Source organism: Dromaius novaehollandiae, chromosome 16, assembly GCF_036370855.1.
Source record: "Dromaius novaehollandiae isolate bDroNov1 chromosome 16, bDroNov1.hap1, whole genome shotgun sequence".
Classification (NCBI taxonomy): Eukaryota; Metazoa; Chordata; class Aves; order Casuariiformes; family Dromaiidae; genus Dromaius; species Dromaius novaehollandiae.
In genome coordinates this window covers 15,241,557-15,259,260 of record NC_088113.1, presented here as the reverse complement: position 1 = coordinate 15,259,260, position 17,704 = coordinate 15,241,557, and the positions used below count along the sequence as shown (strand labels likewise).

The 17,704-nt window shown below is 46.1% G+C and overlaps 1 protein-coding gene and 1 long non-coding RNA gene across 4 annotated transcripts in view; one reads left to right on the top strand and one right to left on the bottom strand.

Annotated features, from left to right (window-relative positions):
* Positions 1-1,426: 1,426 nt before the first annotated feature.
* LOC135330127 (uncharacterized) lies at positions 1,427-8,500 on the bottom strand. 3 transcript variants are annotated; one of them, XR_010391930.1, is made up of 4 exons: positions 7,771-8,500; positions 5,629-6,492; positions 4,541-4,740; positions 1,427-3,953 (listed from the first exon to the last, which is right to left on the bottom strand). It is a non-coding gene; the product is annotated as an uncharacterized LOC135330127 (long non-coding RNA). The 3 variants fall into 3 exon arrangements; XR_010391931.1 differs by having other exon boundaries at positions 6,413-6,492; XR_010391929.1 differs by having other exon boundaries at positions 4,541-6,492.
* A 328-nt stretch (positions 8,501-8,828) lies between these two features.
* Positions 8,829-17,704, top strand: part of BMP7 (bone morphogenetic protein 7) — a 47,906-nt gene continuing 39,030 nt past the window's right edge. Inside the window, exon 1 of the mRNA XM_026101886.2 lies at positions 8,829-9,380. Coding sequence (XP_025957671.2) covers positions 8,870-9,380 — 511 coding nt within the window. The 5' untranslated portion in view covers positions 8,829-8,869. The remainder of the gene's footprint in view (positions 9,381-17,704) is intronic.

Genomic DNA, 17,704 nt, shown 5'->3' with positions numbered 1-17,704 from the left:
AAAAAAAAAAAAGAAAAAGAGACCCTCTTTGACACTGTTGGATATAAGATGCTCTCCATGCTCAACAATTATAACATCTTTCATATGGCCCCTGAACATGAGAACAACAGTTACTAATCAAATCATTAAATAAAACATGTTTTTCATGATATCAAGCACAGTTAGAACTCCATCTGTCCATTAGTTCTTATAAATTAATTCCCACAAGCTTCTATAGATGGATTCAGAAAACAAGGTGTTTTTTTTTCAGCTTACCTATCCGGAATTCTCAACCAGAAAGTCTCTGAGTTAAAGACAGTAAGTTTTAGGCAGATGCAGTTAGCCATTTTTTCAGAAGTTTTCAGTAAAAACTATCCACAAATGCAGATTTTTGAGGAAAGATGTGACAAAAATTAATATTGTACAATCATGCTATTACATGACATAGTTAGCGTATTTAACCCTGAAACCTAGGTCTACCACCTCTATACAATGCTGACATGCATACAAGAAAAAGGAGATCACATTGGTGGAATACATGAGCACCTCCTGATGGAACAGTGCTACACCACAGGGCAAAACAGCTGTCTTCATGAAAAGCCAGGTTGAGCCACAGGTGTTCTTCCTCAGAATTATCCTTTAACATAAGCATATTCTCTACCTCTAGTGTAACAACACAGCTTGCAGGAGAGAGATTAATTAGGCTCTGCAATTTATTAGCTCCCTTGATGTCCAGCTGCTCTTCCATACATACCAAATACAGTAAATGCTCAGCTTCTCGCTCTTGCCTCAAGACCTAGAACAATTCTGCACAACTTGCAAATCCTCTCAGTTCGTTTCTCATCCCCGTTCCTCTCAATAGCCTTGCTAACAATTAAAGATTTTTTTGCCACTTCTCTCTCAGTATCCTGTCACAGGGCACTAGCCCTTCATTCTCCTCTTACCCAAATCCTCAAAGACCCTTCCTTTTGCCAAGACACACTCTGAAATCTTCCACTCCACCCTTCTTTAAGGGAAGCGAGTGGCCCCCATAACTAATCAACAAAAGCTGGGAACAGCTGAGCTCTTCCCATGGATGGGAGAGTGCTGTCAGCCCTGGGTAACACCACAGAGGCTTCAAGGTGTTCCAAAGCTTGTGGGAGGAACTTATCTCCACAATTTAGCTTTTACACAGAATATGTGGTTTCTGCCTTAATGGATCTTCTTTTCTCTTTTCCTTCTGTGATCTCTTCCTACCTATTTCCAAATGATGCATATAGCCCATGCTTTATATAAGTTAGAAATATCTTTACTAAATCAGATGGTAGAGCACAACTCCAGCTTCTTTCAGAAGAAACTGGCAGTTCTACTTGCAAATGCAATCAGTGTAATTCCCAAATTGTCCAAATTATGGGCTTTTGCTGTCTGACCTATCATTGCTTCTGAATTACATACAATGAAGATGCTCTCTAGATAGGTTTTTGTTTTAATAGAAGATCTTCTGCTCTATTGTTCAGATGTATTCAGGACACAGAAATAGGCACAGAACTAATCAGGAAGTGATTCATAATCTCCAGAGCCCTCAAGTGCATGAAGACACACTGTTTATGGTACAGTTATCTATATGAAACAGCCTACAGAAAAGGAGTTCGGTCTTTAGTCGTTTCAGGTTGTCACTGTAACTTCAGTTTCCCGAGAAGCTAAACAACAAAAACCTGGGAACTCTGCTACAGAGTTTTCCCCTGATCATGATATGCGCATGCTATTGCCAAAGAATATTTTTTATGCCCAAAAGAAATGCAAAGGATCTTCCTGGAATGTAAAAATCTTTCCTTCTTTAGACTTTATGCTCCTATTTGCATTTGAGCTTAACAGGTAACTTATCTCTCCCCAAAATACTGAAGATTTATATGGAATTCATAAGGATCCATTTTATAGCCCCTTGATTTAAGTAAACAAACAAACAGTTTCCTTCTGCTCTTTTCCTGACAACCCAAATATTTAGAACTCTTTATAGGATGCTAATTGTGGAACTTCATGCTTCTAAATTATTAGTTTTGGGTGCCTTGAACAACAAAAACAACAGATTCTCTCTTGTGGTCAGACCACCAAAGCGGAGTGAAGTGCAGTAACTCCCTGAGAGTTTCTGCCCCATGTTCTGCTCCGCTTGTCCTTTTGAAAGGGGACTCAATGAAGAGCCTTGTTGAGACCTCCGCTGGTGCCACTGTTTATAGAGGGGGTCATTAGGAACAGTTTAGTCAGAACAAAAGGGGTTTTGTTTCTATTGTCCTGCTTGCAGTTTCACGATGTCTTAACTGAAAAATTATCTTAATAGTCTAACAGTATATATTTGCCTATGGGGCTCAGACAACTGTAAAAAAGACTTTGGATGATTGCTGAAAAGACACGATTTGCAAAGCAAAGATAGTGCGTGCTAAGCCCTATTCAGTAAGCAAAAAGGTTTCCTACTAAAAACTTAGCAGTCCCGGTTTCATAAGAGTAAACTATTGCAGCATTGCACTTGTAAATAAAATATCCTCCACAAAAAGACTATGACATGTAATAAATAACCCTAGCAGCAATACCAACCCCTATATATGATAACTGGAAAGACCTGGGTTCGTTCCCCAGCTGGTGTAAATACACATACCTCTGTATACTCAAATGGTACGATGCCAATTTGCACCAGCAGAGGAAACAGTCCCTTCATATTATTTTAAAATCTTCCAGTGTTAAACTTGTGCTTAACGATTTTCTGCTGCTAAAGCTCTGGGAGATTGCTTCATGCAGCCACTTGTAATGTGGCAAATCTCCTCCCTCCGTCAGATAGGGAGCTGGAACGTCCCTCAAACCATGGAGAACTGGGGCCAAAGCATACTCATGTGAGCAACTCTGGAAGGGACGTTTGTGGCCGGGGCTGTAGAAAATCAAACGAACCTTCAACTTCCATCTTCCTTCTCACAAGTTCAGAAACATTGCTATAAATCATCACAGACGCACAGCAAGTTATTTTGGAGGCAGAATCAAAGACAAAAAAAAGCACGCTGTATCTCTGCAACCCCATGCAGCTCAGAACTGGCAGCCCAGAACTTATTTCCAATTTGAGTGGCTTGAATATGTATTCAAAATAAACTATTTAAATAATTGTTCCTATGGAAATGAAATATAAATAAAAGTAGAAGCTGAGACTGCAGGAAGATAATGTTGGACCAAATTCTGCTTCCTGCTTACTTTTATGCAAAAGTAAGATAAGCCTCAACAGGAGTGAAACTGTGAGGTGCAGCTGTTGTATATAATCCAGCTTTCCTACAGGCCTGTAAAATCCACAGTCTCCAAAGATTGCTCTGCTCCAGCACCAGAAGTTTTATGATTCAGGGGCATGGTACATATGGTTCAGCATACACACCCCAATTTTCCATGCAACCTCCCCTGCTAGGATTACTAATACTTGTGGCATGAGTAGTTTGTACAGCAGCTGTGCGCGGGTTATGCAAGCATTTATGTACACATTGGAATAAAGGCACAAAATAATGGTTCTTTTGAGGTATTACTCTGCACCTGCCTGGAGAGAGAAAATAAAACTATCCAAATTTGTGCCATTTAATTTTCCAGGTCAGAATCGGTTATTATTGTTCATTTTGAAAACAATGGATAGGTTTTATGTGCTTTTCATATATAACAATGTAAAAAAATACATACTGTCTTTATCTTCAGTGAATACAAACAGCCGAGAACTAAAAAATACTCCAGAAGACATAAATATAAGTTAATAAAAAGAATCCTGATAGTGGATTGTAGGTGATGGAGTGTAGAAGGAAAGATTGCTGTTTATTTCAAGAAAACATTACAGCTAAGCAGACTTTCAGAGCCGCATTTCCAGGATGTCACAGCGTGCCTTAAGTCTTCTCCTAACAATATGACCCACGACTGTGTTCGCAACATACTTTTTCACAAATGTATGCCTAAGATTTCAGATGTTCAGATGACATCATTACCTGTGAAGACAAATGACGGGTTTACGCCAAAAGCCTTAACCAAATCAAATGCGTACAGAAAAATGTAATTGCACAAAATTAAAACTGAGTTTTGTTTGGGCTGCTTTGGCAATATATGGGTGTAAAAGTGGTTCTGTGTTAAACAGTATTCATACATAAATTTCTATGCTACAGAACTATATTACTTACATAAGCTTACAATATGCATACGTTACTGGAGTGTACTGCTGTATGCATACCCATGCACGCACTCATACCACCATACAATTATGTAAAAACATATATATATAACATATGCATATATTCATACTGTATGTAGGCTATGCATAATACTGGATTTTGCCCAGTATAATACCACATACGTTTCAATGATATGAACTTGGTTCTAATGTTGTCTGGAGTACATAATAATAATTAAAAAATGCCCACAGAGATCTAGCTTTGTAAATTAAGGCCTCAACTTGGCTCACCCTATGTACTTGTTGAACATTAGATTCAGCACTATAGTCCCAATTCATAAAGCCAGAGATGATTTATTATTTTTAGTTATTACTAGCATCTGCAGAAGTTATAATACCGTTTCATACCTAGAAGCCAATTTCATATCTGTCTCTCCTCTGATCAGTAGCAATGAGAACCAGTATTTCAGTTTTACAACATAATCAGCTTGGTCCAAGCCAGCACAGTCCAGCCTAGATCTGTTCAAATTCTTGGATTAGAGTTAATGTAACGGCTTATCCATAATGCGATTACTTTCATGTTGATGAATCTGTTCTCAGTAATAATGCTGAAGAGATGAATAGAAACTTTAGATAAGGATAATCCCATATGATGTAATAAAATATGCAAGCTAATTATGCATTCTTATACAAATAATAATGCTATTATTTTTGTTATAGAAGTGTTTTGCATGTGCAGAGCCCAGAAGCACAGTGAAAATTCCCAAAACACACACTACTTTAGTAAGAATATTTGGAAGAAGAAAGAAGTTTGCTATAATTTTGGAGGGGGAATTTGTTCAAGACAAATGAAAGAAGATGCAAAGCAGAATGGAGAAAAACATGGTTACGAGTGAAAAAGAGGACATCAAAGCAGGAAGGCAAGAAGCTTGGAACTGATTCAACAGAAAGGAGGGAAAAAAATGTTTCATGTCTGATTTCTAAAAACAGGCACGACATGAGTTTGTAAGCAAAAGCTATGCTTTTTACTGCCCATATGGTATATCTGAATGTAAATGGCCAAATTCTGCCCTGGCATATTGTCTAATACGGGTACACAATGATCGTAACAGCACATATAAATTTGGCAAGCGCACATACCTGCACACTTTGTGCATTTAATGTTTAAAAATTGCACCCTTTATTTCCAAAATGCGTGCTTTCAAGCATACCGATTTCGACACAGACAAAAACAATGGTGGTAGTTGGTACAAAAATCAGATAAGAGCATACACGCAAAGCTCAAAGAGATCAAAAAGTTGCTCAATTGGTAACATGGCTTGCACAGAACTTCAAGAAAAGCACTTCCATTGGGAGTTTGTTTTTACAGAAATTATCTGAAGCAGCAAGTGCCAACAAACAGGGATTACTTCATCACAAGCATTTGGTTTTCCTGCTCAAGAAGAGGAGAGACCAAAGAAGCAGAGAGGAATAAGAGGAAAAACTGGTTTCTTAACTGATCCAGGAAGGAGGAGGAAAAAGAGGATGATGACATGTGGGTGCCAATATTTCAGTAATCTGTCGGCAGCCTGTGTGGAGCTGACCCTCCGGGAAGCGGGACCCTGTGTAAGCAGCATGCAGGAAAGGAGGGAAGAAAAAGTAGCTGCCTATAAAAAAAGGGACAATCCAGTTTGTTTGGAAGGTATTTGAAATTCAAGCTCAGATCTGAACATCGAACCACTGCAGTGGGAGCAGCAGCATCCCTTATTGTATGGAGCAGAATAAATGCTGCTCTTTGTTGTGTCCCAAGGCAGGCTGAAGTCAATAGCCATGAACCTGACATCCAAAAAAATGATTCCTTAATGGATTGCCCTTCTCATCTCACACTCATAGACAGTGGTTTTGGTACACTGTGTTTCAAGAACACATGGGTGGAGCACCCCTCTTGCAAACCATGATGCATTTATTTAACCCCATACCTGTTACAACCACAAAAAATGTTAAGGACTGAAAAACAGCATCACAGAAAATACTGAGAGAACAGATTAAACTCCCTCAACTATTCCAGTGAAAGCATAGCATACAGTTTCAGCATTCCCCCTTCTTGAAAGAAATCCTCTATTAAATCAGTAAGTATCTAATCTTGGCCCAAACCAGACCACTTAACCAAACCAAACAAAAAGGAAATAGATTCAAACAAGAACTTTTTGAAAAAAAATGTCAAACCAGGAAGTTTCAAGGTTTGCTTTTCTTCTGCTGTTTCTTCAAGGACACATGCAGCTACAACATTCAGTTACCTACATCAGGATCCAGTGCTCTCCAACGATATTTTTCTTTACTTTTCCTCCAAGAGTGCTGTCACTTAGAAGGATGACACTGCCCTGAAATTTAGTCAGTTTGAAAATGTGAGCTACAAGCAGTTCAGGTACAAGTAATTCAGGCAGCTGGTACACCTGCTCTGGAGCCCACCGGCCCAGCCCTACGGACGGACTTTTTAACCTCACTGTCCGTGATCAAGCCAATTCTCCTTCCCCTCCCGCTTGATGAAAGACCAATACTCAAAACTTGAGGAAAACTAACTGCCCACAAGGAACAAAGAAGAGTGAAATGAGGCTACGGGCAGCTGAAAGGAGTGCGGAGGGATGCTGCAGCCCCTGCCTGCCGTCCCGCGCCCGGTGGATGGCAGCCCAGCCCGGGCACCCTCTCCCTGCCCCTCGCTGCCCATTCCCGCGCTGCCCTTGCTCCAGCTCAGTCCCTCCGGCGGTCAGACCAGGGAGCTGATCCAGCAGAAAACTAAAGCAGCAAACACAAATACAGAAATGGGTAAGAATATATGTATTTATTTTAAAACAGATTCACCTTGCTGACTTGCATGTGGGCACAAGTGCTGGTATCAGCGTTAGAGAGGGGAGAGAGTGTTGGGGTGGGAGGAGGAAAACCCATCTTTTCCAGGAGCAGCCTGGATTTAGCTCAGTTTACACTGACCAGGCAACCACGCCCAAGGCAAGAGCCATCGAGGCAGATGCCTCCCTGCCTAGGAGCAGGTTGGTGCTGCTTCTCAGGACGCACAAAGGATGTCAGCGAGTGTGATCTTAATTGGGCAGCCAAAACGCAGCTACTCAGGCATGGCCGTGGGGAGAACCGGGAAGGCCACCGCAGCGGTGGGCTTTTAGCCACCCCCCCCCCGTCAGCACCAGGGAACTCGGCAAGGGTCCTGGTGTCACCTCATGTGGATGTGGCCGCACAACCTCCCCCCTCACCATCCTCCCAGAGCTCGATCCATTCCCAAACGTGCCTTAGGATGGAGTTAGGCGTTCAATGCTGGTTCCACCGCTTTCCCAGTAGCTACGTGAGTCATGTCAATGCCATGCCTCAGTTTCCCTGTTATTAGGAGGTGCACGCGCACGCACGCAATCACTCCGTGTGTTTCCCACGCAGCTCTTTTAACCTACCTGCTGCTTACGCAAGGGTTGCCAGCATAAAGAGCTAAAAAAGTGCTAAACATTAGTTTCCAGAACATATGCGGGATCAGGTGCTGGATACTGCTCATCTGAAAACATCACACGAATAATCTACCAAAGAAAAAACAGTGACCTCCCTTCTCCCCGCCCCCTTCCTCCTCTGCCTAAGAACGAATCTTAGCGTCAGCATAAACTTACCGTGCGTATACGGGTCCCGCAGTTACCCAGGGCTGGACTCGGCGCCCCAGAAAGTCCCTCCCGCCCAGCGCTCCCCGCGCTTCCCAGGCGGCACTCGGGAAGCAGTCGTCTGCGTTTGTTGTCTGTTAGTATTTACTGCGGCAGCAGACGTCTACCTGGGCTACCGGGGACCGGGCTCCACTGCTCTAGATGCTGTACGGCACCGAGTCAAAAAAGGAAATCACTGCTGTAACGAGTTGGTAACAAGCCCGGGACAACGTGCCACAAAGTGGCAGAAAAGCGGAGAGAAGGGGAAGAAAGTGCAGAAAGGGGAAGAGAAGGGGCAGGTGAGGGAGGATGACGCTGCCGTGCCACAAGGCTGCCGTGTGCACAGGTCCACGGTCCCAAGCACGTCACCGCTGCCGGTTTTAGGACCGGTAACCGGTACCTGCCCCCGCCCCGGGTCTCTCCAGCCCTTTCCCGCCGCCTCCGCGCTGCCGGCTGGAAGGAGCGAGCGGGGCCTCGCCGCGCACCCCCGCACACGCCCGTCCGTCCCGCACAGCCCGGTGTGCAGCCGCGCTCCGCACAGCCCGTCCCCACCCGGGCGCTGCGAGGGGGGCGGCGCAGACGCCTGCGTGCGCCTCCGTGCGCGGCCGCGATGCACTTACGCGTCTGAACTATTTCGGGACTGGGGCCCCGTCCGCCTGCGCGCACCACCCTCCGCCGGGTGTCGTCTCCGCCGTGACGTGCGCGCTGCCTGCGCCGCGGGGGCACGGCTCGCCCTGCGCTCCCCGCGCCACAAGCGGCCCGCGCGGCGACCCGAGCGCAGCCTCCCGCCCCGCGCCGCCGCCGCCGCCGCCTGCTCCTGCTCCTGCTCCTGCTCCTGCTCCTGCTCCTGCTCCTGCTCCTCCCCCGCCGCCGCCGCCGCCGCCGCCGCCGGCCGCAGCGGGCGCTCGGGGCGCCGCGGCGTGCGGGACGCGCGAGCGGAGCGCGGCGCCCGCAGCCACCCGCGGCCGCGCCGGGCCATGAGCGCGCAGCGGCGCCGCCGCCGCGGGGGCTGCCGGCCGCCGCAGTGAGCGCGGCGCCGCCGCCGGTGCCGGTGCCGTCGGTGCCGCCGCGCATGGTGGGGCGCAGCCCGCGGCGGGGCAGCCCCGCGCCCCCCGCGCCGCCCCCGCGCCGCCGCCGCCGCCCCGCCGCGATGCGGGCGGCGGGGCGCGGGCAGCCCGCCTCCTGGCTCCTGGTGCTGGGCGCCGCCGCGCCCGCCCTCTGGCTGCGCTGCGTCCTCGCCGACTTCACGGTGGACAACGAGGTGCACTCGAGCTTCATCCACCGGCGGCTGCGCGGCCCCGAGCGCCGCGAGATGCAGCGGGAGATCCTCTCCATCCTCGGCCTGCCGCACCGCCCGCGGCCCCACCTCCACGGCAAGCACAACTCGGCGCCCATGTTCATGCTGGACCTCTACAATGCCATGTCGGTGGAGGAGGGGGCGGCGGGGGCCGCCGCCGCGGACGCGGAGGGCTTCTCCTACCCCTACAAGCCGCTCTTCAGCACGCAGGGGCCGCCGCTGGCCAGCCTGCAGGACAGCAACTTCCTCACCGAGGCCGACATGGTCATGAGCTTCGTCAACCTGGGTGAGTGCCGGGGGGCCGCGGGCGCCGGGCCGGGCGGCTGCAGCGGGACCCCGTCCCCCGGGAGAAGGGGGAGGCTGGTGGCACGAGCGGCCCCGGGGAGCCATCTCCAAGGGGGACGGCGGCGCCAGGCGGGTGGCAGCCGGCGCGGAGGACGAGGAAGGGCAAGTTTTGGCCCTTGGACAGGCGACTTGTTTGCTAGGTGACAGTTAACTGGCAGGAAGGTGGAGAGGGTCTGTCCTTGTGTCACAGCACGTGGACAGCCGCGAGCGGGCCGCGCTCCACCCCGCACGCCGACACACTCCTTGCTTTGTCGCCTTCCGCCTTCGGTAGTTACTTGCTGTCCCTCGGAAATCGGATTTGCAGGTACGGGTTGACTGGGAAAACTGGCAGGACTGTGCCACCTCCTGAGCCACCAAGGAGGACAGGGGACCTGGCCGGACCGCGACGCCGGGCTCGTGCCCGCGCGAGGGATGCCAACGCCACCGGGGCCGCCGAGGTGGATGGTTCCCGTGGCGCGGGGCGTGCGGCGCTCGCCGGGTTGCCCGGGCCAAGCTGCTGGCATGTGTTTTCGTAACGGCTCGAGAGGGATTCCCGAGTAAATCCTCCGTTGCTCCTGCCGCTCTTGCCGGTGACCCCGGCGCAGGCAGCTAACTCGCCTCTTCGCACAAGCACATGTGGCTGGGTTTATGCAAATGATGCAGAAGTTGGCGTGCTTTGTGCGCGGCGCGCTGGGCCTCCCTAATGGGATGCCGTGGCCCAGTCTGAGTTGTGTTTGCTCGCTGTAGACTGCACCCCCGTTTGGGCTAACTTGGCTGGATTTGAGAAAAACACTGTCAGGGTGAGCATGCTATTTTAAATATATAATTACAGACCCTGGTTCACTCCGTCCGTTTTTAGACCTTGTCGTGTGCAGCTCTGAAACCGCCAAAGGTACAGCTTGAGTGCCTGCAAGCTCAAGGCAAAATTTGAATAGCCCTTCCAAGACAAGAGCGACTCAACCTTTTGCCCGAACAAAGGGACGCGCAGAGCGAGAGGAGCGCACCTCTGGCGCACGGCACGCTGGCGGCCGCAGGGACCCTCAGTGTCAGGAAGTCCATTAACACCTTTAGGGATGCCGCCGTTCTGCCCGCCTCGACTATCTGCAACGTTAGAGGCGACAAAGATTAAATCACCGCCTCTCTAATCCCAGCGCTTAACTAACTGAGAAAGGTCGGTAGCTGTGTAGGCTCTGTGACACACGTTAGTGATTGCTGCAGATGGGGCCATCCCAGCACAGCGCTTGCCCGATGCTGAGACCTGGGACGCTGTGCTGGAGCTCTCGTTTGCGTGAGCTGCACCTTCTTATTAAACACCCTGAGCTTCACAGCAGGCAGCTACGAGTTACATTTGGCCTTGGGGCTGCGCTAATACTTTCCATTTAGAGTTATAATGTTTGTCTAATCACTGCTAGATACTTAAGCTGCTCAGCAATGATACATTTAAAATCAAATATTTGAGCAGCCAAAAGTACCACTGGTGGTCAAATATTTGACTTTAGAGATACGAGCGATCTTGCTAACGTTGTTCCCTGTGGCGCTTGGGTGCTGCACGACGTGCAAGCAAAGCGCGGGGAGAGTCACTCGCACAAGACAAAGGATGTTGAAATAACTATAGCAAAACTCACACTTCTGTTTTCGTTGTGGTAAAGTGGAACCTTTCTGAAAAATAATCGACTAATGAAGTTTATCTGTAGGGAAGCAGTGGCACCGCTGCTGGTCACTGCTACCTGTTCACCGGCACGCTGCAGCGCTCCAGCCCCTGCTCCCATGCCAGGGAAGGCCGTCCTTTGCAGCCTGCGGAGGAGGAATACGAGGAATTAGTGTTCAGGTCCCAAATGCTTTTGAATACAAATGTTTTGTGATCAGAGTGGAATTAATCAGCAGATTGGAAAAAAACCCACTGTGGATATTTCTACTTACAAGTGAAAACTTTTTTATAAAGCATACATATTAACTATACATACTCAAAGTATATCATTTTCTGTAATTGCTGTCAGCGTGGTCTGTGAGTAGGAAGAAGGCAGGAAAATCCAATGGTTTTTAGAAAGACAGGTGGAATTATTACCAGCAAGGCACATTTCAGAGGTTTATCTGTCCTGTTTTGTTCCCTTGTCAACAGTGCATGCCAGGACGAGTTTAAAAAGGACGTAGATCTATAATAGCTTTCTTCATCACTGTGCACACCTTTCATCCCATTATAGTCACCGGTCTTTCATCTTTATAGGACAAAGACAGGCTTGTTTATGGACGTTTTAATGAATTAGACCAGCCACTCACTCACGTACATAGTCAAACCCAGCACCTGCTTTGATATGTACAGTTTTCTATGACGTTCAGGGAAAATTAGAAGATCTATTGTATAACTGATATTTTTTTTGGAGGCTTTCTACAATGATCCCTTTTAAAGCAGAGCTGAATTGCTGAAGGCAGACTGTGGTAAACTGTGTCCTAGTTCTGTAAGAGATACCCTGCGAGCATTGCGTTTCACAGGTAGGCTTTTCTTACTATACTAGAGCTATCATAATGAGGAAGTGTCATAGTGTAATAAAGTTTCATCTCAGTAATGCAGGAAGTAAAAGTGAGTAAAGAAATAATACCTTTAAATTTCAATAAACAAGTTGGGTTAATCCAGGCTTCCAAATACTAATCTATGAATTGGCTTTCTTTTGCTTTATTCCTAGTTCTTCATCTATCTGGTCATATAACTTTAGAGAAAACTAGAACAATTAAAGATTTACACGGAAGTCAGTAAGAGCCCACATAGTGAAAATAAAAAGAAAAAATAAAAACAAACCACAGTGATTTCTATGGAGACAGTCTGCATATTTAATCCAAAGAATTTATACTGGGTATTGGTGGGGAGGAACCAGAATACAGGTGTTCCAGCTCAGCGTCGCAGTGCAGGGAGCTTTGAACTTAGCATGTAAAATTACTGTAAAATCTTGACAATTAATTAGGTTTAGATTTATAACCACTTAATTCACAGGCTACGTTTTGTCTTAACTTACACCTGTGCTTAAGACGGATGGGGAATGGATTTGTGTCAAGAATGAAGTTGCATGTATATTAAAAGAGAATTTGGCCAGAGTGGTCTGACTAAGTTGGCCAGTTAATTACTGACTAATCGCACAAAATTTATTACTATGATTTAATTAGTTGGAATTTCATTTCAGACCATGTGCAAATAAAGTTTACAAACTGATCCATTTCAAGAACCTCTGAAGAAATACAAAGCATTTTCTGCACCAGTTTAACTTCAAGATTATAAACAGTAACTAATGAGTAAATATCCTCTAGATTACTTAGAGCCACTCTTCTAAAAATAATTGAGTTGTCCTTCTGTGCGTGATCTTGACTCGGTAAACAGACTTGCTCAGAATACTTTTGAAAAGAGCTGGCGCAAGTGATACGCAATTTGTTAATTTGTCTCATGGTTGATTATAAAATGAACAACATTGTTTAATCCTGGCAAAAAATTGGGGGGGGGGGGAATTAGTCATTCTTGGAAGGAGCACATGAAAGTGGCTTTTGTTAATGTAAATCAAGAAGCCGAAGAGCCCCCAAGTTTCCTTTTATTTCATCCCATCTGGCTGTCCGTTTTGTTGACAAGTGTTTGGCATGGCGAGCCATCTCTTTGCCCTTTAATAACAGGCTTTAACACTGTAGGGTATTAGAAAAAGATTCTATAACAGTTAAAAAATTTCCTTGGGGGAATACTTTATAAAGTGAGCGCGGGCCGCAGGCATTTGCAGCTGTAACCTGGCTTGTGTTAAAGCTTGGAAGGGGCTGCCTCGCATTCCAGCTCACTACGGGCCGTCACTGGTGTACAGCCAAAGGTTAATATAGATGTCACACAGTTTTTCTTTGGAGAGCCTCAGATATAAGAGTGTGCGTACAGCTGTGTTTTTAGTAACCCTTTCATAATCACTTCTTTTAAACTTCATTTTCCTGCTTATATAAATCAAAGATTTTCAAGGATATTTGACCTGGGTTTGAACTTATTTGATCTTCACATATTTCCCACTTGAAACAAAGCAGATTAAATGTTAGTTCCGAGTGCCTGCTCGTGATCACACGGGTTTGTCCATACATTAGGCGAAGTCTGTGGCTTTTTTTTCCCTCTGTCCTCCATCTAGTGCTGTTAGACGCTCCCAAGCCCGGACAGGTTCCTCCCGTAGTCGTTTTGGGTAGGATGGACACGTACAGCGCTTGGTGGTACAGGATCAGCCAAGATGGAAAGCTTGGAGCGGACTGAACTTATGAAGTATCCTGGCCTTGTAGCGAGAAACTAGCAGCTGTTCTTTGAACGTACAGACCGGTTCTAGAGGGAAATTCATTCATTTTCAAATTGCCAGGTGCAAAGCAGCAAAGCGGCACAGCAAGCAGTTAGCACGGGGGGTGGCAGAGAGCAGAGCCTGCAGCCCCGACGGCTACGTCACGCAAGGGCAAAAGGCACGGAAGATGCCCCTGCTCACGGCACGCTTCGCGGGGCAAGAAGTCCGGGGTCGACGTATCGCGTGAGCGAGGTCTCCCGCCTTCCCACGCAGCGCGTCCCGGGGAGGGGGAGCTCCCGGCAGCGACGGCCCTTTCGAAGCCAGACCACGAGGCTCGAGGAGGAGCGAGCCTCGATGGCCAGCCCTCGCCGTGCTCGCGGCCCTCGCCGTGCTCGTGCCCGCGGGGACCGCCGGCGGGCCAGCCCCCAGCGCTGCCCCGGCAGCTCTGCCCGCGCGTCCCCCGGGGCTCCCGCTGCAAAGCAGCTTTAACAGCTTCCGGCCGGGCAGCGTGAAACCAGCCTTGACGTTTTCTTCCGTAAATAAGCTTGAAACACTTCTTCTGGCGGGGCAGGGGAGGGATGTGTGCGAGAAGGTTGCACCAGTGGTTGGAAACATTAATTAAAAAAAAGATTATAACTATTAAAGCCTAGTCAGGGCTGCTGACAGGCTCCTTTTAAATAGGACACTGCTACGTTTTAGTTTAATACATTCTGGCAGTGTCACCGGGGTTAAGGCTAATACTGGGATGTGTGGGTCCTGTCATGTTATTGTCAGGAGGAATGCAGGGATTAGCTTTAAAAGTGGCGGTGGGTGAGCGGTGCAGCTGTGTACACTTATTATAAAAGATTTAAGTCCCACTGGTAAAATCAATATATTAAATTGCAAGAGCCTCTGTTTTTAATTAGTTTAAATCAAATATACTGTTAGTGCCATAATGGCTCCTATCCTTGGACCAAGTGAGGAAATGCTAATATTTATATAGAAACTGTTAATTTGTGGTTAAAATGATAACACATTTAGTTTTACACATCTAAATTGTTCTAACTTGATGAATACCAGTGAGAAGTTGCAATGATGGATGAAGTCATCTGAGCAAGAGCGTAAGTAAGGAAATTTAGATAGCAGGCCAGATAAAGAGGCTACCTGTTGATCTACAGCATTAAGACACCATGATATTTGAAGTCTTTTGCAGTGGTGCTGTCATCTTCTCTGTGGCCTGCATCAAAATGTTCCTTCGAATTAATTCCACATATAAATACACATACACACATATATATATATGTCATTTTTTATATATATTTCTTTTCTAAAGGGAAGGAACTTCTAAAGAAATGAGTGAGCTTTTTAAATTGGTGTCAGGATTAAGATTCTCGTTCTACGATTTTTGTAGTAAAAGGGACTACTCACGAGGACTAATGACACGAATAAAGTTATGTACACGCATATGTTTGGAAAATGGAAACCCAAGAGAAAATTCTTGGCTAGGTCTTCATTTAGTGTAAATTGTCGTAGTTCTACTGGAGCTGGCCCTATGGTCTCATTTATACAACGGTACGTCCAAAGTAATTCCAATAAACTCCCTCTAGATTTACACTAGCACAACTGAGAACTGAATTGGGCCAAAGAAATGCCCCTGTGTTGAAATAATGAACATGCAGTAGTTTCTGCTAGAGCTTCAAACAGTTTTCTCCCCTAATCTTGAAATTGTTTTTGAGGGAGGTTTCCTTTACTGCAAGTAATCAAAACATGAACTAGCTCCTATTAGTCACTGCTTATCATTATTAGCTGGATCCATGTTGTTGAACTACAGCCGAATTCCCATCTTTGCAACAAACAGAATTTAACAAATAGTGTTTGACAAAAATGTGAGACTGATATTTCTTAATACAAGACATATTTCATATGGAGCAACTTCAGTGATGAAAGATTCCTGGTATCAAAATATCTGAATCACAGTACAAATAAACAGTGTGTTGTGAAGCCGGTGGGGCCAAGTTCCGCGCTGGAGCGGTGCCATCGGGGCCGGCGGAGGTGTGCCAGGAGATAAACTGCCATCTGCATTTTTTTGGTGCGCATGTGAAAACCAGAAGCGTTTAACATTTTGTCAGTACACATCTTTGCTAAGGGTAAGGTTGCAGGGTAGGTAGCTTGAAGCAATTGTAGTTCAAATAGCTCTTTCTGAAGTCCGTGGTTTTCTGAAGGAAGCTGCAGTGCTTGCTGGGACCCCGCGTATGTGGGTATAGAGCGTATAATGCCGCTATTTATACGTAGTCCTCACTTAACAGCAGGTAGCGTAAGAGCTGCCTCGGGTGCCGGGCTGCGGGCTCTCGCCCAGGGTAACGTGCCATTCGCATTCCTGCGCGCATTTGTGTCGGCTGCATGCTGAAGGCAGTGAAAATCCTTTAGTGATCCAGATTGAGTGGATTGAATTAATGGCAACTTTGAGACTACAAGTTTTAGTGTAATTGCTTTATTGTTTTGGAACCAAGATGCTTACAATCCAGTTCCTGTGCAAACATGTTTAACGTGTGTTAATGTGTTTCAAAACCAGACCCTCTCCGCAAAATCCTGCTTTTCATTAATTGACATCAGTAGCATGGTACAGTATTTCAAAGCACTGGCCAAATATAAGCTGTGTTTCTAATTTCCTTGCTTTCCTGTGTTTGGAATGCCAATGTTAATTTGTTCCCATGGAAGAGTGAGAGCTGCCAACCACAGTTTTATATAAATGGCTTTACAGCGCAGGGCTGCCAACATTAAATGATACTTAGGAATTTTCATGACATTTTGTATTTAATTCTTGTGTGCGTATGTGTGAGAGAAAGAGAGAAATATTGGGGATGTTGAACAAGAGCACAACCACTGATGATCAAAGCAAATGCTTGAAGTAATTTATCCTTTGTTTAGCTATTACTTAATATTTCTTGTCGTTGAAGATTTTTTTTAATAAACTATCAGACATTCTGTGGCACATTAGTTGTGCCTCAAATAATTACTTTGCAGAGACTTTTGCTGCTAACTATCCAAATAATTCTGTGCTTCTGCCCACCCCCACAATTTTAGTTATTTACTCATAGATTAGCAAAAGGGTTTTTTTTTTAAGGTTGTTATTCTCATCATTGTGGACTGGATTCTGCCGATGTGATGTTACTCGGCATGAGAAAACGTAAAATTGAAAAAGTCCACACAATTATATATAGGGAGGTTAAATCAGATTCGCTGATTTTGATTAAAACTGCCAACAGAGACTTTTTGTTTAGAACAACAGGAGTAGCTAGATAAAATCGTTTGCTTTCTTGAAAGGTTCAAGCATAATCCTGCTGTCTTTAGTGGTATGTGCTGTCTGTATGTGAAACAAACCCAAAGTTCTCCTTAATCAAATTTATTTTAAACTGATGATGATGATGATGAAGAAAACGCGCTCTGTTTGTGTGTTTTTCCTTTTCCTCCTGGAAGACGCTCGGAACGCGAGCGCTTCGTGTTTCGGGGGGTTGCTGCGAGCGAGCGAGCGCTGTGCTGTATCTCGCAGTTCTCCCGTCTTGTTGGAGCAGGTGCCGCGGCCACCGTCTGTGCCGCTGCCGGCCTCCTCCAGCACAGAGCGGTGGTTGGGCTCGCTGAATTTAAAAGTCTCCTGAGAGTAAAGAAATGAAAGAGAAAGAATGTGGAGAGTGCCTGGTGCAGGAAGGGCACTTCAAGCGATGGGCTTTGTCACTCAAGGCTTCCCCTAAATTACCTTCAGCTATTTCTAAACCGCTGGAAAAATGTTACCCGTGGAGTATTAGGTTTCTGTTGCGCCGCCGAGGTCACGTGCTCTGCTTTATCAACTCTATCTTCCTGCCGTCGCTCCCAAGTTAGACTCTTTTGTTGTCAGGTTGAATTAAATTTTACAGGAGGAAAAATTCTGCCTTGTCTTGAAGTCGGAGAATCGTAAATTTTCACTATCCACATTTTGAAGGTTTCCAATTCTGCCCGGTTTAAAAGCTACTGCAAATATTCCTCCAAGTTTAAAGAA